Below are 22373 nucleotides of genomic sequence, written 5' to 3' on the forward strand. Positions count from 1 at the left end.
TCAGATATCAGTAACTGTTCAGATATCAATATCAGTTCAGATATCAATAACTGAAGGTAGCTGAGTAGCATCCTACCCAGAATGGGGTGCTCAGAATGTCTCAGCGCTATGCAGAATGCTCAGTACAGTGCTACTGCACGTGCAGGTTGCCCTAAATGGGCAATATATACTCTTGCTGTTAGTACTGAAAAAAATCCAACTCTTCTAAGAGCTTCAATATTTTTTTTTTCCAAAATTCTTACGGAAACCTCGGGTGAATCTCACTACAGGAGAATAATCCTTTTGGGAAGGGCAGGGGGTAGCCAAACCAACCAACCAAAAACCCTCAACCCCAAAAAGCAAACGAACCAATCCAAACTAGACTGACTAGAACTATCTGTTGTATGTTCTGCATGGGAAAACTAGGACTTGTAGATTTTGAAGATATGAAGATGTGAATAATGAAGCTGTGCCACGGGTGGTTCAGGATGGATGTTAGGAATAAGTGCTTCACCCAGAGGGTGCTCAGGCACTGGGACAGGCTCCCCAGGGAAGTGCTCACGGCACAGAGCCTGCCCGGAGTTCAAGAAGCCTTGGGATAACACTCTCAGATGTAATTTTTGAGTAGGCCTATGTAGAGACAGGAGTTTGTAGAATGACAGAATGGTTTGGGTTGGAAGGGACCTTAAAGATCACCCAGTTCCAAACCCCTGCCATGGGCAGGGACACCTCCCACCAGCCCAGGTTGCCCAAAGCCCCATCCAGCCTGGCCTTGAACACCTCCAGGGATGGGGCAGCCACAGCTTCTCTGGGCAGCCTGTGCCAGGGCCTTACCACCCTCACAGTAAAGAATTTCTTCGAAATGTCTAATTTAAATTTACTCTTTTTTAGTTTAAAGCCATTCCCCCTTGTCCTATCCCTACACCCCCTGACAAAGAGTCCCTCCCCTGTAAAGGGGAAAAGCCTACAGCTTTCCTGTAGGCTCCCTTTAGGTACTGGAAGGCCGCTCGAAGATCTCCCTCGAGCCTTTTCTCCAGGCTGAACAACCCCAGCTCCCTCAGCCTGTCTCTGTAGGAGAGGTGCTCCACCCATCTGAGCATCCTTGTGGTCCTTCTGTGGACTCCCACTAACAGGTCCGTGTCCTGCTTGTGCTGGGGGCCCCAGAGCTGAATGCAGGCTCCAGGTGGGGTCTCACAAGACCAGAAGGGGACAATCCCCTCCCTCACCCTGCTGGCCACGCTTCTGTTGATGCAGCCCAGGACACGGTTGGCTTTCTGGGCTGCAAGCGCATGTTGCTGGGTCATGTCGAGCTTCTCATCAACCAACACCCCCAGGTCCTTCCCCACAGGGCTGCTCTCAATCCATTCTCCACCCAGCCTGTGTTTGTGCTTGGGATTGCCCCAGCCCAGCTGCAGGACCTTGCCCTTGTCCTTGTTGAACCTCATGAGGTAGCACAGGCCCACCTCTGCGGCCTGTCCAGGTCCCTCTGGATGACATTCCTTCCCCCCAGTGTGTTGTGTTGGACTTCATGATCCTTGTGGGTCTTTTCCAACTTGGGATGTTCTGTTATTCTGTGAAAAAAACATTAAAGCACAACCAACATGAGACAGAAAAAGAATATAATTTCATCACACATTCCACGTGTGATTTTTTTTCCCTTTCCTTTTCAAGTACTTCCATTGGAATCAGTGTGCCTGCTTGCAGACTTAAATGTAGCTTTACAGACACAAGAATGGTTCAGAAGGCACAGCCACAGAGTTCACAGGCACAATGAGTGACTGGATTTCTGATGCTTGTTCAGAACTCGCTTGCACTTCAATGTTGGAGTGGTTGGGTTATGCTGCAATAAGTGCATATGAAATCAGGCAGTTGTAATAAAAAATTGTTGGTTTCTGGTAACAGTGTAGCCTTGCGATTCTTATATCTAACAGAATTGAGCTGATTGCTTAAAGCCTGATATAACTTGCATTAGAGAACATTTCATTATAATTCATTTGGTATGTTTGTATTACGTTGTGACTGTTATGGTCTTTGTGTTGTGATGAGTCACAGTGGATGAAGAACTGATTTATTTAATGAACTTTATTTGCTTATAGACTAGTGAATTTTGGATATGATGACTGCCAAGACCAAGATGTTACATCCAAATCTTTGAATCTTCAGGTTTTTACAAGTAAAGCAGGTAATGAATAAATACAAATGTTGTCATATTACTATGTTCTCCACATGTAATTATCATACAGTGTAATCATAATTGATTACTAAGAATTTCTTCACAATACATTATACATATTTATTTTTTGTATGTGTGAGACTTCTTTATTCCTTTAGAGTATACTTGACAGATAACTGAGGGAGAAGGCAAATGTACACAGCTTTTTTATTGTTCAGTTTGTTTACCCTCTGAAAGCTGCGTAGCAAGTTAAGCCGAAGACTACTTTGGGTTTTACATATTGACACTAAGACAGTGACTTAGAAATTTTCTGGTAGTTCAGCTCCAAAGAACTGATATAGTGCATCCATGCAGCGAAACGGTTCTGATTAAGCACGCTGCAGCATTTTCTTGTAGTTTCAGAGCGGGGGCGATCCCAAAGCTTGGTTGTGTGTTACGTTAGAGCAATTTAATGTTAAAGCTGACCAAAAATGTGTTTGAAAGTAAACGCAAGGAAGGTGTTGGTGAGGTCTGTTGGCCGGGTGTCTGGCATAGCATATAATTGTGTTACAGAGTGCATGTGCATAAATGGAGCATCTGCATTACAGATTGCAAGAGCTTCACATAAATGTCAGTATGTGATAGTTAGCTGGTCTAAGTATGTGATACCTGGTGTGTACCGAGTATGTGAAACTTAGTGGTTTAATATGTTGGTATGTTCCTTAAACCTTTAGGATTTAGGTTTTAACCTGCATTCTAATGCATCTTAGAGCTTTTTTTTTGGTTAAAAACCAGCCTCAAGAGATACCTGTTCATCACAGACGCCTGCAGTTTCAACTTACAGACCGTACAGCCAAGCAGAGATGGTATCTGGTTAACCTTTGAATAGTCTACAGAGTTGTATAGAGGTGTGATGTGTCACAGTAGTGGCTTTACATCTCACTTTTTAAGGATGCTTTTATGCACGTGGGTGAGTTGCTGAGCTGTTTGCCAGTTGCCTTGAAGTGACCATGAAGGCAAGTCAAGTGAAATAGTTTCCTTATATGGATTTTTTTCTTACCAAGGCGGACGGTACACTTAAAGATTAGAGGGAAGGAACTAGAAGCAAGACAAAACCAAGTTTCCGTCTAGCAAATATAGATTAGGTTAGTTTTACTCTGTTAGCAAGACTGAGTATTTTTATGTCTAAGTATTTTTATGTCTATGCCTGTCTAAGAATGGAAAAATTTATTGATTCATATACATGCTTCCTTTTAAAGCTACGCTTTGCTAGGGTTTGCTTAGAGTCAGTCACCTCCTGTTAGACAAGGATGAAATTCAGTCTTCCATCAAGTCTATTGTTTGATTACCCTGAAATAAAATGTTATTTTCTATCTGGCAACGCAGTATTTAAATTCTGTGTGGAACCTCTCACATGTTGTACATTGTGCTTAATGTAAATCTCATAATTTGACAATTACACTTACGAAGTTACTTTATTGTATGTGGCTCTTCACTGGTTGTTTTTTGAAACTGAGGATGACATTGCACAGTTCATTTGGAGTAACTGCAGTTCAGAATGATCGCTTTTGGCAGTGAGACCATATGTAGTTGAAGGATGGTGTGGGTAATTGAACTGAAATTCCCTCTTGTCTTTCTTGCTTAAGGTGATTTACAAGAGTAAACTGCATTCTCCTTCAGGCACAGACTATGCCTTCTGTGGAACTGCTAGCATGCTTCAACTATCAGTGCTGATATTCCTGTTTGTATCATTTAGATATCACTGGCAAAGAATAATTGGCATAACTTCTAAATGGAATATTCCACGCAACTTCCCATTTAATGAAACTATTATTGGCTACTGCCAATCTGAACTCTGAATGAAATCACTCTTTATTTCTCAAACTGCTGCAGCAGAAGAAAAGTAGCCCTGTTCCTTACACTGGGCAAAACAAGACAAAAAGTCTCCAGATAAAAACCGCTGTGTACTTCTGGATTAGCTTAGATCAAGTAGATCTAGTCTCAGAATTAACTTGGTATGCTCAGAATTCAGTAGTTCTTTAAACAATACTTGGCTGCTGTGTTTTCTAACACTTTAGAAGTTAAATTTACTTGGTGTTCCAAAAAAAAAAATGCAGGTAGTAAAATGAAGTAAACACTGCGTTACTCTTACCTAACTTTAGCTGCCTAAAAGCTAAGCATCTGGACTCTAATTATGGAGAGAGAGGCATCTCCAGGGGATAGTTGCCTCTATCCCTATTTTATCATTTGCTTTGTTTGGGTGGCTGAGGTTAGCTGAGGCAAGTCATTCCTAAGCCAATACACCTAAACAAAGTGCACTAGAGTCCTGTGTCATATTTGAACTGTGGTGTTCAGATGCCATGTTGAGAAACTCTTACAGCCTTACATCTTAAGGTTCTGCATGAACAGAAATCAGGAATTTGAAGTTAAGGTTCCTACAGAAAACTTCCCATCTCCGTGTGTATTTCATAGGAGACTCTTAGAGTTTTGGGGGTGTGATGTTAATATATGAAGCGGCAGAACTGTAGTTGTTGTTTTCCTAATGTTGCTGAATGTAGTAACTCCTCACGGCTACCCTATGTGAGTAGAACTTTACTTTTAGATGCTGTTTTTTTTCTTTGTTGTGGTTGAGATCTTTTTTTTCCCCTGTTATTTCTGCAAAGATAAGAGTCTGTCCAAATATATCTTCGTGTGAGTTTTCTCACATTATGGCATTTAGCTTCAGCTCGCCCTGTTTGCAAAGGATTTTGAAATGGATGGGTTTGGTCATGCAAAGGCAGAAAGCTTTTACCATATAGGTGCAATAGAACGATAAGCTTTCCCTGAATCAACACAACCCAGCTCTGATTTGCAGAGAGCACTGGTGAGGATAAGAAGGGAATTTGTCTTGCACTGCCAGTCTCTGGCTGCACTAATGGGACTGCCGAGGCAGTCTCAGATGGAACCTTGCTTGGACAGATGAAAACGTGTGCGTCTCGCATCAGCAACTGTGTTAACAAAGCACCATTTGATATTTTCTATTGCTTGTAGTTCGGCTTATGAACATTTGGACCAGGATCCTGGTGTTGAATATGTACGTCCCAGTAATAGTTCCCTGTAGCCACTGTCGTGATCAGCTTGCCTGTACACCCAGCGGCACTTCAGCCTGAACAAATTGACTTGCACTCACTTGCATGCTGCACAATTTACAGAACAGTGTATGCAGTAGCCTCCTGCATTCAAGAAAGACATTTGTAGTGTTGGAAGGGAGCTTTTGGGAATGAAACAGCATTGTGGGTTGCTGGAGCTTCTCCAGTCTTCCTCACGAGTCCTGATGCTGCTACTTTAAAAATTATGCATGCTCTGACAGATGCCAAGTGCTCTGGCAGCGTGCCCTGTCTGTTGTCTAAACGACTTAAATATCCAAGCAAAACTGTATCGAGCTTCCCAACACGATTCAGTCTGCTAAGGATGAGCAGAAGAAAATGACACCTCAGGAGAAAGCGTTTACCTTCCCCACAAGTGTGGAGTGCCTCAGCCAGGTCTGTGTCATGGCCATGGTACAGCTCTGTGGTCTGAAGTACTAGGCATGTAACCAAGTAAAATACCTTGGTAACTGTGTTTTTGTGTTTGTGCTTTTGATGTGCCTTTTTCTTAATCCCTCATATATATATATATATATATATATATATATAAAAATATAGACCTTTCTTTTCTTTTTAGTAGAACATTTGTTTACTTTTTTTTCCTTCTTAAGTGATAAACTTTCAGCAAAGGTAAAAGGTGAACAGTTATAGTCGTAGCCTATCTTTCCCAACTGTATTGGGATAATGTGGTTTGGGAGCTGTTTCTAGCATGGAGGCCAAAGCAGCTTGCCCCAGAGCCTTGGAGTTAGCGGATTGAAGTTTTTGTTAAGAGACGTAGGGAGGGCAAACACCCAATGGAGTCAAAGCAGTCTGTCAGTCTGACGGAGTTAATGTGGATGGGGCAGGGGGAACCATTCCTACACAGAGCATCTTGGCTGTAATAAACTTGTGACAAGGACTGACTTCTGTCCTAAAAAAGGAATTACAGCTCTTCGGGCTGGAAAAAGGGAGAAGCGACTGTCATTTCTAGCTCTAGTAGCATATCGTGCTGCTGCCAATATGAAATTATTATTTAGAAAGCAAACAAACCATGTTTGTTGTTCCATGAGTATTTGATAGTCCCTTAACAGAAAATATCTAGAGATTGAAACAGACTGAAGAGAGAGAGGCTTGATCAGTTTTCTGGCTGCAAGAATAGTTTCTTCTGGGAAAAGCAAAAAATGTACTTCTTCAAGGAACAACAACTGGTCATGTCAGAACTCAGGGCTCCATTGTGCTACGCTGTCTCCTCTGGTCTCCCTTACTCTGTGTTTCCCTAGGTAAATGATGGTTGGAGGTGCATAGTCTATATTTCTGTAACCTCTACCTTTTTTGAGAGGTGGTTATTGTTAGTTTCTAATTTGAAACAGCCTTGCTTTGGTTTTGTGCATTGTAAAGGTGTTGTAAGTATTCAAATGGACCAATCAATTTTCTTTTTTCTCTCTTTAGGAGGCTTGTGCGTGTGTTGTAGTCTAGCCTCTGATATTCCTGAGGAAATAACATACTCCATATATTTTTTACATAAAGGTAAGATTAACCTGTTGTGCTGACTTTATTTTGGAGAACGTCACTTTGCTGAAGGAGTTGCAGAATACTTTGCAAAACAAATAACTACCGAAGCCTGCAGACAATAAACTACTGTCGCTGGTGTTCTAAAGACAGCAGCTGCATTTGTCTGCAGACTCATCTTTCCTGCTGTAGACTTCCTGCCTGATGCTGAATTAATAGCTTCAAACCAGTGACTTCATGAGTGGCTATTAGTCGGGTCTCTTATTTCTAGCCAGGCTTTCTGACACGCTGAGCGCAAACAACATCAATGAAATCTGTGGGAGCCGCAGGTGTGTTGTACTTATGCCATAAGGCATTTGTATGGGAAATTGAGCCAACAGCTCTTCGCGTGAATGTCTGTTCAGAGTCCCAGTTCAACGTGTCATTTTCACAGCGAGAGGTGCAACACCCACAGACTTAAGAATGGTAGCTACGTAAGTGGTGCTCTAGCTCTGAATTTTAAGTTATTTTTTTCTTGAAAGTAATAAAGAACATTATTTAACATTATTTTGTTCTGATCAGAGGAAACCTTCTGATTAGCAAGATCTTTCCTCATTTGATGTATGGAAGAGAGGTGAATTATTTCTCAAGTGAGAAGCTGCACAGTGTGAAGCACCTCTGTTGAAGCGAACAACAAGCTTCTGTTTTACTTGAAGTCTTTGTTTTCTTGTGTCAGGAAAATTTTCATGTGTCAGTTGCACTAATGGTACTTTGCTGCTGGAACATTGTGGGGTTGGGCTAACTGCATTTTTTGGCTTGAAGGCATTAACAATTTTGGAAAAGTCCATTTTGTTTTGTGGCAGCACTCTGCAATGTGCTGATCTGCAGGGGAGGGTTGGCTTCCCCAGATGTTCTTGATGTGTAGCTGAAGGAGGGGGGTTGCGTGGCTTGGAGCCAACCGTGCCCTTGTACATCCGCTTCTGTACCAAGAAAAGAGTGAGGATAAATCTGGTGACACTAACCAGCTGCATCTGAAGTGACCTTCAAGGAATGGAGTTGCTTGGGGCAGAGCTGTTTGTAGATTCGCCTAAGATTCACCAGTTGTGGGAGAGAATTATAAGACTGGTCCTGAGGTATTGCATAGAAGCAGCAGGGTATCAGGAGTGTAAGCTGCATTTTAGAGACATAAGGACTGTGCTGCAGCGTGTCTGCGCTCAGAAGGAGTCTTCCCCTTAAAAGAGGTCCTAGCAGTTTCTTGCTGTGACATAAACACACACGATGATGCCACAGGTGTGGTCTGCAGTGCTGCTGTTAGTTTGCACGTGTGCTCAGGTTGGCAAGTAACAGAACAGGGTGGTGAAGTATGCTGATTCATTTCAAGAAAACTTCAGTCAGTATCTTACGTGAAAAACTATTTATTTTTTTTAGGTATTCCTTCATCTGTTGTGTTGCTATTGATCTTGGAGGTCTCACTTTTTCTTTTTTGCAGCAGAGGGAAAGCACATATCTCTGCTAGGGTCAGGAATCGAAGTGCTGTCCCTCTGGATGAGTGGCATGGCTCATGATCTACGTTTTTCCTTGGTGGTTCTGCAAACTGGGGGCCTATTTTATCTTGAATTTTCATGCAGGATTAAGCAGCATCCTGATCGTGACACCATTCAGCCTTTAGGATGTGGCAGCATGGAGAATCGGTCATTTTCTCCCTAGCTATTTTCATCTCAAGCTTTTCTTAGAGATTGAGGAGAGTGAAGGGATCTGTGTCGTTCTTAGTGGGTGCCAGAGGAGGTTTGATGCGAGCCGAGAATAAAACAACGGTTGTGCTGGTGCAAAGCCATGCAAGCACAGTGAGTCTGAAATTAGCATAGTTTGAACAAATCCGAAGTAAACCATAGCAAGAGGGCGTGCAGATGAACAAACTGGAAATTTTCTAAATCAATTGAAAGACCACCAAAATGTGAGGTACAGGTACGTAAAGGATTTGTTTATTTTTTTGGGGGTAGCTATTTTCGTACAGGTTTGCTCTCAGTTGGAATGCTTCTTTAAACGTGAACATAGACTGCGCAGTGCATGGCCAATTTCCTCACCCTAAAGAACCGCGTTGTGTGGGTGCAGGTCTACTAAGTATGCAGCAACTCTGTGCAGTATGAAGTAAATCCATCTGTGCAGACAAGCCCATAAAGCAGTCTTAAAATATCACTGTTTGGGTATATTGGCACTGCTGAATTTTCTAGCTATAAAGTTATACTTGGCTTATAACAGATGGATTTATTTTTTTAATATATTATGTTTCCCTAGGTTATAGCAAAACTTTTACGGTTTCTCTAGAAAGAACAGAATCTCATCAATTGAAGGAAGTGGCCTTTTTGAATCTTGGTAAGTTAGTCATATTGTTTCCCTGTGTGCCTGCCACTCTCTGTCCCCAGCAGGGAGACAAAGGTCTAACCCTTTTCTAGGAGGAAAGGATTTTTTTTTTCTTGGCTTTAAGTAGTTAAGCTATTTTGCCACACTTTTTTTTTTTCTTGCTTAATTTTTATATTTGGCATTTGATATTGCAATACCTCACTGTTAGTAAGCAACTTCCTCTGAAATTGACTCAGCTTCTGCTCTGGAGATCAGCTGCTGAGTTCTTGAGTGTCTCAAGCCTCTTGAAACCTGGAAGCCCAAATGTGTTGCTAGTATTTCCTGTGTTAATACAACAGCAGCTTTTAATTAACTCCTTTTATATTTCCTAGATATAATCAATTCCATCAAAGAGAAGTGGGCTAAGATGGGAATCATGTGAAACAGCCTCTTAAAGCAAATAAATGAGCAAGTGCTAAATTGACCACTGTTATTTCTTTAAATAGATTACTATGTGGCTGCTTATTTGCCTGGCCAGTTCCTGCACCTCCTGAATATTCAGCATCCTGACCTACTGTGCTATAGTTTATTTCTGACAGGTATAGTAAGACTGCTACATGAAATGATTTTATTGTTATAGTGGCAAATTTTTTAAATCTTTTAATGGGGAAGTTGCATTTTGTCAACATTTCCTTTATTGCATAGTGCTCTGAAAAAGTGGGACTGAAAAATAAAAGCAACATTTCTTCTACTTTCCATTTAAAAAAGTTTCTGAAATGACACTTCAAACTTGATCTGTTATGTACTTCTTGCTTGTTATGAAGTGCACCTTTTGCTGAATTTGAAATTCTTTGCTTTAGTTTCATAGTTCCCCTTCACCCATCTTTGCACATGCTTCTCAGTCCTCTGCCGTTCTTGAATTTCACATGGAGATGTAAATTTGATTTTACATTTCCTTCCTCCAATTGAGTTGCTCTAAATGTGTGTGTTTGGAGGGTGTGGGGAAAGGAAATCTGTATTTCCTTCACCTGATCAGGCTGATGCAATTTGATTTAGTCTCATCTGAGAGGCACATTATTTCATTTCCAATAAACACGTCTTTATGGGAAGTGGGTTATTTTTGGAAATGAAGGGCCTTTGTTTGAAAACAGAAATCCATTCTTCTAATTGGTGAAGGAAAGGTAAATAATGGGGACTGGTGCAAGGACATCATATGGGGCTAATATCTAAATATCTAAAAAAACTCTTTTGCTAGAGAGGAGTGGAAAGCATTGCTGTTACATGGTGAGCCTGATCCCTCTTATGCAAAGGATCTGTAATCCTGCTTTAATAGTAGTGTGGTGGTGAACCTTAGCACTAGTGTAAATAAAGTGGTTTTGACCTGATGGCTCAATCAGTAACCACAGAGCAGACCCTTCCTCTTCTGGCCACTGGGAGAGATGGTGAGTGGTCTGCCAGTACACGGTTGTATCATGGTGCTCAATGCGGGCAACTCTGAACCGTACCAATGCTCTCAGGTGCCAGTTCTATTGTTGTATCCCTGTTACTAGCCTTGTGCCCTTCTCTGTTCTGTCCTTTGTACCCTGATTCATCACATTACTGCACTGTGAGCCTCAAATCTGTATGCCTGTTCTGACTCAGCAGTAGGGAAAGAGGATTAGATGTGGACTGAACTCCTGATTTACTTCCTTGAGCCAGCCAGCACCATTCCACCTCCTGGTCAGCATAATACCAGGGCAGCTAGTACAAGTGGCAGACTGCTCCTTACTGCTGGGGGACCCGGGAGTCTTGAGAGAAGTACTGGTAGCAGACAAATTTTATATTTTTATTCCTTTTTCTTCTCAATCCTGTGCTCTTCAGGTGAGGATGCAAGAATTGACACACTGCAGAACTGCTCCATCCGGTCCCCACTCATGTCAACAGTCTTGGATGGCTGCGTAGGGAGAATGTATGCAGTGAGCATCAGTGACAGTGCCTTATTACGGTTCCTGCAGAAAAGCAAACGAGACAGCGAGAGGTTGGCAGCTCTACATTGTGCTCTTCTGTGTGTCAGAAGTACAGCTGACTTGGAAATGAAGGTGGGAAAAGAACCTTCTCTGAGTTCTTTCAGTGAATGATGTCTCGTACAGAACAGAGTCAGGGCATGATATAAGTCAAAGAAGAAAAAATTTGATCCACGTGTACTTTTGGTAGTGCCAAGAGGCAGCTGGGGTGCCCAAGGTCCTTTATTGGTGAAAGCTGTCCTGAAAACATTTATATCTGCATCACCACTTTGTGCAAAGTGTTTGATCTGAAACTAAGGTTTCTACAGTTCAAGTCCCTTACGTATCTCTGTTTAAGCGTGTGTTGTGACAAATCCCTCTGTTTCCATTTGACAGATTATTTGGTGGATTTCTGAGAACCTGTCAACGTGTCATTCTTTTGACCCCATTCAGGAATTTATCATCGGTAGGTATTTCTTTTCCTGCATACTAAATTTTCTGACATAACCTAATTATGACTTAAGGAGAAGCCACAACATCACAAACTGATTCTCTTCTTTTCCAGTTTTTAAACTGTGATCTGTGTTCACTGAGCTGCGTATTGTGGTGTTAGAGACAAATTTAGTAATTTAGAAGATATATAGAACCTCTCAAAATCAGAATGGTATCAGAATTTTCAAATGCATTTTTCTGTCTAGTGGGACAAATAGATTTATCATTATTTGAGGTCACTGGAGATCAGATTCTCCATCTGCCTCCTGTCTTTGATAGCTGGGATGTAAATAACTGGGATCGGAGAGGAGGAACAAATCTCTTCCAGCCCAGCCCAAGCCATTTTTTCAGAAGGATTTGGCATATCAGGACATTCTCCTGTAATAGCTGACTCCTCGGCATAGCCAGTGCGTGCACTGTGCGCCCAGAGCCTCCATACAAAGGACCCCTGCAGTGCTGAGCTGTAGCCAAGCAGCTGACCCGGCCCTGCAGCCATCTGGACTTCCCTTCCTCCTTTTGTGCAGAAAATGGGACCAGTTCCACCATGGAGGAAGCTGTTTCAGAGACAGCAGCAGGATTTGTCCCTAAACAAGTGTTGCATAGATAAGGAACTGCCTGTGAAGCCTGTTCTTGATAACTGATGGTTTATACAGTCACATCTTTCTGAATCTTTTTGCGTTGTGTTCAGCCTCCCTGTATTCCCGAATGTGTTCAGAAACGCACAACCTGGATAAGCTTTTGCCCTACACATCACTGCTGGACTGGATTGGGGTAAGATAACAGCTGGTACTTTAATAGCTAGAGGAAGTTTTTTTTTCTGCTTTAATAAAACCTTTAATTATATACATCCTTAGACGTGGTCTAAATCCACATCTGTGCTTTATGCACATTTTATTTTGTTAAGTCTTAACCCTCGTGGTGTTTTCCATGAGTCCTATATTTTGTCAATAGATAACATTTATAAAATGAGAAGAGCTACTGTAATGGAATGGATGATTAGATTTCCCAATTTTCTAATTCAGGTACTAATTTATTGATGATTTATAGGTTTATAATGAATACTAAACATACTTAAGCATAATGCTGAGGTAACTTCCAAGACAAACAGCATCAGCAGAGTTAAGATATATGAGTAAGCTTGCAGAACTAAAACAACTTTAGGCAAGATCCCACAGTTAGAGCAAACAGCTAATTTGAATTTTTCTTATCTGTAACTGTTCTAGTGTTGCCCTTTTCTAAATGGGATGAATGAGGGCAACGTATTCCGTTTTTCTTTTTGGCAAAACTGGGTGTATAGTTTTGGCTAACTAGGTTATTTTGCAAAGGAGACAGGTAATGGATATTCACTTAGATAACCAAACAGGCCCATGTTTTATGTGGACTGATTTATGTTTTTATCATTTGTCTGTATTTCTAGGTTATCCCTGGAGTAGTCTGTACAACAGACATTATTTCTCTGCCTGTGTTAGAGGTAAATTCTAGTATAAAAACACATTTGTATCTGCAGGTTAGGAGCTGCTTTTCTGGAAGGTGGGAGTGGGGGAAGTGGTGGTTCTGTGGAGAGGCTCAGTACTAACGAAGTGGTGTCCACACAGCCTTGCCTAAAAGAGGGGTGAACAGAAAATTTGCTGTTTGAGATGGCATATACGTTTACTAAAATACCAGTTATCCAAATGGATGGGTGCTAGCTCAAAGATGTATTTCTGTTTTCCTTTTCTGGGCAGACTTTTCCCATTCAACAGGGAAGGTCCTCTAAGAATTAATTGTTAGTTTTCATTGATACCTCTTCATTTGTGACTTCAGATGGAGGCAAAATTAACACAATGGTTATGTAGGATTTCTCACTACATGTCTGCACTTCGGTGTGCTTGAGGGATATTTCGTAGTGCTGTCATTGGTACCAGTGGTTCATGACCTTCTCGCTGTGTTTTGTCCAGAGCATCCTGTGATTGCACTGATGTCAGGGCTTTGGCGGGCTAAATCTAAGCAAATTCCTGTACAGCGTGGAAAAGGTGGTGAGCTGGATGGGGAGAGCACATGCTGTTTGGGTAGGAAGCTGTACTTTCCATTGAAAACAAGATGAATGATTCTTCCCATCTTCCATTCCACTCCCTCAGCTCCAGTTCAGAGAAACACTTGAATTTTTCCTAAGCGTTCCCCACAAAATCTGAAAGAGGCTTTTAATAAGCCGCATGTTGTGGAGGGCTAATGTGAAGAGTCAGAGCTGAACCCAGCAATACTGGCAACACACAGAAGACTCTGGATACATGAGAATATTGTTTGTAGTGTTTTAAAGAGGTGAGAGTCTCCTGATGCTTACAATTAGCTTATAAAGCTTCAGTTTTCATAAAATCTTCTTAAATTGGTGAAATCACCCCACTAATCACTCACTCTTCAATAGTGCATCACAGCTGTGCTGCTAGAGTCACACGGCTGCTGTCAGGGAATCGGGCTTTGTGTGCTTCGCTTGGGAGTGCTGCCCTGAGAGATGGGACACCTGGGAAAATCAGATCTTGGGAAATTTTGTTGCTAGATAATCTCTGTAATTCACTGAGGTCAAAGTTAGCAGGCATTTAATTTGTCTGAGATTGAACCTCAAGCCCCTGGGGGCAAATGCCTTTAGCAGCTATACTTCCTGATTGTGGAACTCATTTCCTATTTCTGTCTGAAACCTAAACAGATTGAAAAGGTCAGAGTTGAACTAAAGACAAATATTTCCTGCTACTTTTGACTGCAGATCTCTCAGACTCTTGAGTAAGGACAATGATGATGGTACACGAGGTAAAGCTTAATGCTTTGCCAGCTTTGTACTCCAGCAATGCAGAGCCACCATGGCTCGAGTTCAGCTGCTCAGTTGATGGAATTTCATTCCATGGGTGTTGTTGACATCACGAATTCAGACCTAGGTGATGAATCTGGGTCTTTAAGTGTTATTTCTGCAATAGATCTTACGGCATTTCACAGAAACAAAAATGAATTGTTGACTTGAGAAGCTTTTTGGTCTACTCAAGCCAATGAACTGTTGAGAGCCTTTGGGAGGGCTATATCCATGTTCACCAGAAAAAAATTGGGCTATTTGGGTAAAGGTATACTTTATCACTAAATTCCTGCTCAGCAAGAGATACAGAGAGAATAGGTGAGAAAAGGGCAATGGTCAGAGTCAGATTGTCAAAAAACTTTACATGAGGATAGAGATTAATACAGGTCTGGTTTTTCTTTTTAAACACAGAAACCAAATTTGAAGGGGTGCAATAGGCTTGATCAGAAGAGGGAAGAAAAGGGCAGGAGGAAGAAGGGAAGAAAATGGGAGGAAATCCAGGGAAGAGTGAAGATGTGTAGTGTAAGCTGTTGTCAGGGAGCTCAGCACAGGAAAAGGCAGCCTATCCGTCTGGTGCTGAGCCACTGAGGCAGAGTGAAGTTTTATGGTGCATGCAGCTACATGGTTAGTTACATGGCGCTCTGCACACCTTCACTGCTGGGTGGACATGTCACTGCAGTTCCCCAGGTGAGCATGGGTGCCTCTTAAAGGTTATTGGCATCCTTCAGCCCTCACAGAGGTATAGCAGAGAGCTGTCTTCATCTTCATTTAAAGCAAAGCTACTTATGAAAGGCTTCATGGCACTTATTCATGGACTGCAAACTGGTAAGGCCTGACTTTGACTTCTGGTGGTACAGTGTCTTTTAGGTGTTCATACTTAGGTATTAATTTCTGACTGTCCAAAAATGTCAGCAAAATAACCACCGAAGACAAAGGGGTCTCTTCTTTCCTGTCATTGGCCTGATGATCGTCAGGAAATAACAGATTCAAGTGATCTTTTATTTTAAACTTCTGACTTCTTAATGAGATGTAATGCAGTGCAGGTTTTCAGTGGTGTCTGCTTTTAATTCTGAAGTCTGCTGCTTCCTGTTTTAGCCTTGATATATTAAAGAAACTTGCTGTCTTGCTTCCCCTCCTACCACATATCAAACAACATTCACTGTGGCCTGAATGCAATTTTGCAGTGGTGTTGCTGTCGCAATTGCATAAAGTGGTCACTAGATGATACCCTTACGCTATATTCCTGATATTTCTCTCATTTCACATCGGTAGCACTCAGGCAACGTACTGCAGTGCTAGTTTGTAGATCTTGGTGGTTGGCTCCAGCAGGGTGAACATATGGTGCCATATGCACTCCTAGCTTCCAGCTGCTTAATGTAACACGAAGCAAGAAGTACATTTTCTGCTGCATCTACAACAATAAAACAGCAATCAGCACTGGTGGCAAGAGGGAAGTGGCTAGCAGAATTGAGTCTCTGCATTTTATTTTCCTTGGCAAATTGTAGGTTATAGTAGGAAGTGGTTTTTAAGGGCTTTTGAGGTTTTCTTGTTATTGTCATAGGAAAGTGGGGAAGAGGGCAAAATCCAGCATGTTATAGCAAGCTGGAGGAACATTGTGAACTGTGTAATTCCAAAAGCTTTCTGCCTTCAAACGTCACTGCTGTGATGTCTGTACTGGGAAGGTAGATGTATATACTGGGGGTAAGAACTGTTAGTGCCATCGCTTGTTTTCAAAAACTGCCAAAAAGAAGTGCCTTAATCCCACCTCTTCCTCAGCAAAGATCACATTGCTCTCACTTTATAAACAGAGGCCTCAAATCTTTATACCCTGTCCAAGAACTAGCTCAGGAAACCAGTGTGTTTGTGTGGTTTTTTTTTTTTTTTTTTTTTTTTTCCTCCTGCCTGTTCACAGTTGAGTTTAAATTAATTTCAGCATTAGAGTCAAAGGCTTTGGAATTGCTATGGAGACATTTTGATCTTGTTTCTTTTCTGGGGATGAGGCGCTGTTACTTGAGGCTGGCAAACGGGTGTTTGCAATGGAAGTATATAAGCAGACTGCAACTAGTGGAAGCCTTCAGCTGCCAGGGTCGTGGTGTTGTTTCTCTGTTTGGAACTAATAGAAACCCAGAGTGGGATTTATTTGACCAAAGGTGAGTGCTTGCATCTGAGTCAGTTGCCTAAGGCTCCTTTTACAGTCAAGTGGAACTCTAGACAGTATAGCCAGTGTAGTCTGGGGTGTAGTTCTTCCCAGCAGAAGCAGTTCAGATGGATTATGACCTGGAAGTCCCCGTGTCTTTGCAGTGACTTCATAGGATCCTAAGGTGGCTAAGTATCTGCATTACATGCACCGAATCTTGAGGTCAAGTTTAGGTAAGTGCTACCCCTGCCGTCAAATTAAGGAAATAAAACTATTGGAAAAAATGGTGGAGCTGATTTTTTTTTCTTTTTTCACTTTGATTACTATGAAGCTACATTTGTCACAGTTCTTTCAAATTCCTTAATGGGATAGATATTTCTGTAATGATGCAGCCTGTATTCATGTTTTCCCTGCAATGCTTTGCAGTTCCAAAACTCTAAAGGCTTCTGGGAGAAACTCAACTCAAACTTGGAGAGTGTGAAGTATGCAGAGCCACACTTGCACTACCACAGTAATGTGCTCAGGAGGGAATGGCGAACCCTTTCAGAAGAGGTAAATACATGTGCCCTGAAATAGTCTCCAGAGCTGCCGCTGAAGTGGATGTTTTAAAGCCAAACGTGGAAGGGTTAGGTTTTTTGTTATTGGGAAAAAGAAACGGGAATCAGATTACGAGAAGTGCAAAGACTTGCAGTCATTTACTTATGAGGTGATTGCCTGTAAGTCTTACTCTTTGCAAATAATGTGAGAAACTAAACAAAAACAGAGTTTGCATGTACCTGTATTGTCACATAGGCTAGATGTTTGTGTCTGCGGGCGTGGGGAGTTGGGAGGTGGTTTGAAGCCTCACTGAACATTGTTTCAATTCAAAGTGAAAGCCGATTTAATTTCTCATATGTGTTTTATCTGGAAACATTATTTGCTTTATTCATTTTGGGATTTTTATTTCTTTATAAAGCAGAAAGAAGAGAGAAGAACAACAACATATTTGAGGAATATTTTTGAAAACGCCAAAAAGTAGGTACCATTTTCTATGATATTTACCCTTTCTTATTTGTTCAAGTATGTTGAAGGATTTAAATGATTTAAGGGATTGTTTAAATAACCAATCAGGTAAATAATTGGATGTCTTGCTCTAAAGAAGAGTAACTGGCTGAAAATCAGTTATGGTAATCCTTGTAATCACTACAGCATGATGTGAAATATCCAGGCCTGTAGAGCTAGGTAATTTATGGTAAACATAAGTCATTCTCGTGCAAACCAGACATACAGTTCTCTTTATGCTAATATCTTTACTAAATATAGTCACATGTACACTTTTTGGATTTCTTTAGCTGCCTTTGAAAGACCAAAGGGCTGTTACATCTTTTTAATGTCCTTACGAAACCCTTTAGAGTAATGGTTACGAAACAAGCTGATTTTTGTTTCAAACCACAGGGTGCTTTCTCATCTGGACACTTGGGACTCTGGTAAGTAAAACTTTTGTTGATGTAGGCCTCAGCTATAAGGTTGGTTAGAACGTTTCAATCTAGCTGTTGACGGCTGAAAAATAAATTGCTGTGTGTGTTTCCAGCATTGAAGAGTTTGAGGCATTAAGATGAGTTTTTAAATTAGAGGAAAACTTGATAGTAGTGATGGGGTTATATACTGACAAAGAAACCTTTGAAAATAAAGTTCCTCCTTCACAGTGGATCTAGCGTAACATAAGCAGTAAATGTTTGTCTGCCTGAGGATTTCTTCTCCGGGATTTTTCTTCTGGAGCAGAATATTACTGTTGTCTTGCCCACTTAGAGCTGCCTTTGCAAAACAGAACTTGTGTACAGCAGGAAATTATGACTGGTGAAAATCAGTGTGGAGAATGCAGGCATGTAATGAATTTCCCTAGGTCAGGAACACCTGAGATCTTAAGTGATGTTCAGTTCCTCATGCAAATAGGTAAAACTGAATTTGTTTAAGCAAATTATGTTTTTGTTGTTCTCACATCAGTGTCTTTCTATGTCCCCTGCCACTGTGTGCTATGAAATGATGCTGATCTGAGTGTTGATCACACTTTTCGGTGCAAATTATTGCAAAGAACTTTCAGTGTGTTCATTTCCAGCCCCTAACACAGGTCATTCATACCACTGCTGGTTTTTGCAGTGGGCTCTGATTTTTAGGACTTTCTATCAACTATGGTAGCCTCAGGTTCAAACTACTGGCATGTTTTCCAAAGATCCGTATCGGCAAAGATGCAACTGTTCTTAAAGAATTTATAGGTAGCTGCTGGCAAGTAACAAGCATCAATGTAGCGTGTCTATCCTGTAGATCTTCCTTCACGTCCTTTAAAAATCAAGCAACAAAAGTTTTTTTTTTTTGCGTTGCTAAGTGATGAAGTAAATATGTTTTGAGGTGAGCAGAGATAGTTGGAAAGTAATTTGTAAAAATGTAGCTGCTTTGTACAATACTGACTAGATTTTGTGGTATGCGATGAAATACAAGTTTTTCTTCCTTTGCTCTTAGTAGACAAGAAGCACTGATTAGGAAATAGAGGGTATTAAATTTCAGTAGATACTATAGGCTCCTTCCATGTAGCTGGAGAATTGTGTTCCTTTACTCAGCAGTCTGCAAGGCTCGGAACACAAGCAGCCAGACCATGGGAGAAAACCAGGGAATTGCAAGGTGACTCTGGTGTATCTACTTCGTGTCTGTCCATCTCCTTAGGAAAACTGTGCAGCTGTTTTGGCTTTTGTTTGTAAATGGCAAGATCTAAACGCTGTATGCATTTGCACTTGTGTTACCAGGAGGTTTTCCAAGCCTTTTTCCTTTACCAAATAACCACAATATGATACCTCTCCCTTAAGCAACGAAGAAAAGAGTAATGCAAATGAAGTGTGACAGGCTTGCGTTCCTCTGTGCTCGATGTTGAGCACTTGAGGCAAGGGTGGTAGGTAAAGAGTTATTTTCCTTTCCTCAGTTCTCTCTTACGCAGTCCTTGATTCTGCCACTCAGTTCTGTAGGCGAGTAGATAGAACCACAGCCTCTGTTTGTTTATGTGTGTTTCTCAGTGCTTTTGAAGTTGGTTGAAGTTTTGTGATGTTTTTATAGTTTCATGTCCCTGAATGACTCTTGTTCTGTTTATTTCAGAGGAAAGGCTGGTACCTCTCTTTCAAGAAGAAGATCAGCAGCAGCAGTTACTAATGGGACTGGTACGTGCTTTTGTTACAGTGTGCACTAGAGGACGCACAACCTCAACAAATGCAAAGAGTAAGATTGTCAGTTCCAGGGCTTGGTGCTCGCTAAGAGTAGCTGTGGGACACATCTGGTATTTCCTAAGTTCTGGAATTCATGGTCATGATGTCACGATATCATCTTAATAGGTCATGATATCATAAAGCATCGGGGAAAAACAACAATGGAAAGTTGATTTGTCAAAGAGATTTTCCCCAATACAAATTTTCTTTAGCTAGAAGTTTACTCAGTTCTCCTTGAACTTCATCTGTCAGCTATTTTGGGGCTACTTTACATCCTTAAAATACATTTGAGTGAATTCCCCACCTCCAGTTTCCCTCAAAAGGATGGCAGATTTTTTGCTTCTCAATTTAACACCTTTTTACTGTCTCCTTTTCCTTCTACCTGTTGTGGTTTAATGAAGCAGGCAGCTAAACACAACACAGCCACTCGCTCACTTTCTCCTTCAGCAATTTCTGCAACCTGTCATAAAGAACTACATGCAGCAGTCCGGAGTATCCTTTTGGCCAAGAGGCTTTAACCGCTTGGCTTGATTGCAGTGCATGTTTCGCATCCATGGAGAATCTGTGCAGTAGTGTCCATGGTAAAGTCCACCCGGATCAGAGCCCACGTGTCCATCTACAAGTTAACTCTCTCCCAGCCAAAACCACGACACTACCTTCCTGCTAGGACTGCTGTGGCCATTCTGAGGCCGCTGCTTCTTTTGCTTTTTTCTCCCCTGAGGATCTCTCCTAAGGATCTACCATCCTTATGCTTCTGGGTGGTAAATCCTATCTTAAATCCCTACCTGTCCTTCCTCAATCTAAATACACATCTTCTCTTATCTCTCGTTCTCTTGCTGTTAGATCCAAATAAAACTGTTCAGCTTGCATTGGAAGGTCTCAGCACTGCATCTGCGAAGAGTGTATCAACACTGTCCTGTCTGTCCAAATCTAAGGCAAGTTCTCACTCTTTGCAGTTGTGCTGTCTTGTTTCCAAGTGCTGCCTCACATCCTCTGAAATTTCTTTACACATTTCCTCAAGATTATTCAGACAGAGCCAAAAAAAGCAGGTCACCACTGTCCTTTGTGTGTGCTTTCCTACCACCTATATTTCTGCCATGTCTTGACACGTGGAGACTAATCACTTTAAAACTACTAAAACCAGAGATTTTATTCGCATCGGCTTTTCTGTGAGCTTTGCCTCTTCTTGGCAAAGGACCAGGATGGGCCTAATAGTAAACAAGCTACGTGAGGTCAGAGGATATTTCAGATAGGAGGGGGTATAGGTAGTGGTATGGCCTGTATGATAACGAGCACCTGATTTTAAAAACATGACAATGAATATTTACCTGAAGTTGCCATTACTCAGATTCTCAGGTTCTTGGCTACTAGCACAAATGGGACTTGTGCTAGCTTTCTGTATTATAAAACCCTTCAGGTTTATTTGATGTAATAACTACTTATAGTCTCAAAAATCAGCGTTTGTATTAAATTCCTTCCTTCACCCCCATTCTCACTTGGGTTTGACCTGGGGAGATTTAAGACTTGTGAGACTTTTCTCTTCAACATTCTTGACAGTATAGCGTAGCACTCATTTTGCTGAATTTATGCCAAGTAACCATTTTGAATATTCAGATCTGCTGTTGACTTTGGCAAGCTTGTGTGGTAGCTTGGGGTCTCAATCTGAACTGGAATTTTGTAATGGGGAGAAAGTTGTACTAAAGCCTGTTGACCAGGCCCTGCATGTTGTGGGGCTTTTGCGTGCTTTTGAAGAGACCACAAGGACACTGAACTGTTGGCTTCTTTTTTCTAGATGGTTGCTCAGCTAAAGGATCACCTCATGAGACACCTACAGTATGTAGGAAAAAAGAAGATTGACCAAATAGTTCTGGATTATGTTGCAAACCTGGTTAGTTCGATTTCACAGTTGCTGTTGTGAGCAAGCGTGTATTACTGGGGATGAAGGGAGGGCTGGATATGTGCTGCGTGTACCTAGTGTATTTTTGGTGGGAGGAAGTTCTTGTTTAAGCCGTTGAAACATATTTTTCTGCTTAATGTCCGTATTGATAAAGCGAATAATACTTAAATAATATTAAAGAGAGTTGTATTAGGCGCTCAGAATAGTGAAGAAACAGTTCTGTTTACAGCTTGTAGAAATATGATCTACTCCCAGAGTTAAAATCTGAACTCATCTTGAAAGTTGAAAGAACGGTCTTCGGTTCCTGTGGAATACATTGCTACGTGCTTTGAATAATGCAAGTACCAGCAGGCGGAATAGGAACTAAGAAAAACAATTTCAGTCCAATAAATATAGCATGAGAGTAAATCATCACTACTCCTACAAATGGACTTTAATAGGCTTTTTGCGAGTGTAACAGAAGACAGACTTTTGCCTGAATCCATATAAATTACAGCGAAATCTTTCTTTCCAAATTCTTCCTTTTCTGTCTTTGATCATCTTAAAAGAAGCATAAAAAAAGACCGTTGTCCATAGGAATTATTACACCTGGTTTTGTCTGTCTCAACATCAAATCCTTTAAATGCAGAATGCAGAGAGCTCAAGAGCTCGCATAGCAGCTAGTAAGTCATGTTCTTTGTCTTTTTGCTAGCCTCGTCACCAGATTCAGTAGAACTTGGTCCATGCAGCTCTTGGGTTCCGGAATCTCCCTGCGGTG

The 22373-nt window shown here is 41.3% G+C and overlaps 1 protein-coding gene across 3 annotated transcripts in view; it reads left to right on the forward strand.

Moving 5' to 3' along the window:
• The window catches only part of GSAP (gamma-secretase activating protein), a 63211-nt gene that overhangs the window by 13758 nt on the left and 27080 nt on the right, over window positions 1–22373 (forward strand). For all 3 annotated transcript variants that reach the window (XM_066985691.1, XM_066985743.1, XM_066985782.1), the window contains exons 12-24: window positions 2076–2161; window positions 6685–6762; window positions 9019–9096; window positions 9570–9662; window positions 10924–11141; window positions 11442–11511; window positions 12226–12308; window positions 12955–13008; window positions 16919–17044; window positions 17448–17506; window positions 17927–17958; window positions 19613–19674; window positions 21512–21607. In XM_066985691.1, coding sequence (XP_066841792.1) covers window positions 2076–2161; window positions 6685–6762; window positions 9019–9096; window positions 9570–9662; window positions 10924–11141; window positions 11442–11511; window positions 12226–12308; window positions 12955–13008; window positions 16919–17044; window positions 17448–17506; window positions 17927–17958; window positions 19613–19674; window positions 21512–21607 — 1135 coding nt within the window. The remainder of the gene's footprint in view (window positions 1–2075; window positions 2162–6684; window positions 6763–9018; window positions 9097–9569; window positions 9663–10923; window positions 11142–11441; window positions 11512–12225; window positions 12309–12954; window positions 13009–16918; window positions 17045–17447; window positions 17507–17926; window positions 17959–19612; window positions 19675–21511; window positions 21608–22373) is intronic.

Source organism: Anser cygnoides, chromosome 1, assembly GCF_040182565.1.
Source record: "Anser cygnoides isolate HZ-2024a breed goose chromosome 1, Taihu_goose_T2T_genome, whole genome shotgun sequence".
Taxonomy (NCBI): Eukaryota; Metazoa; Chordata; class Aves; order Anseriformes; family Anatidae; genus Anser; species Anser cygnoides.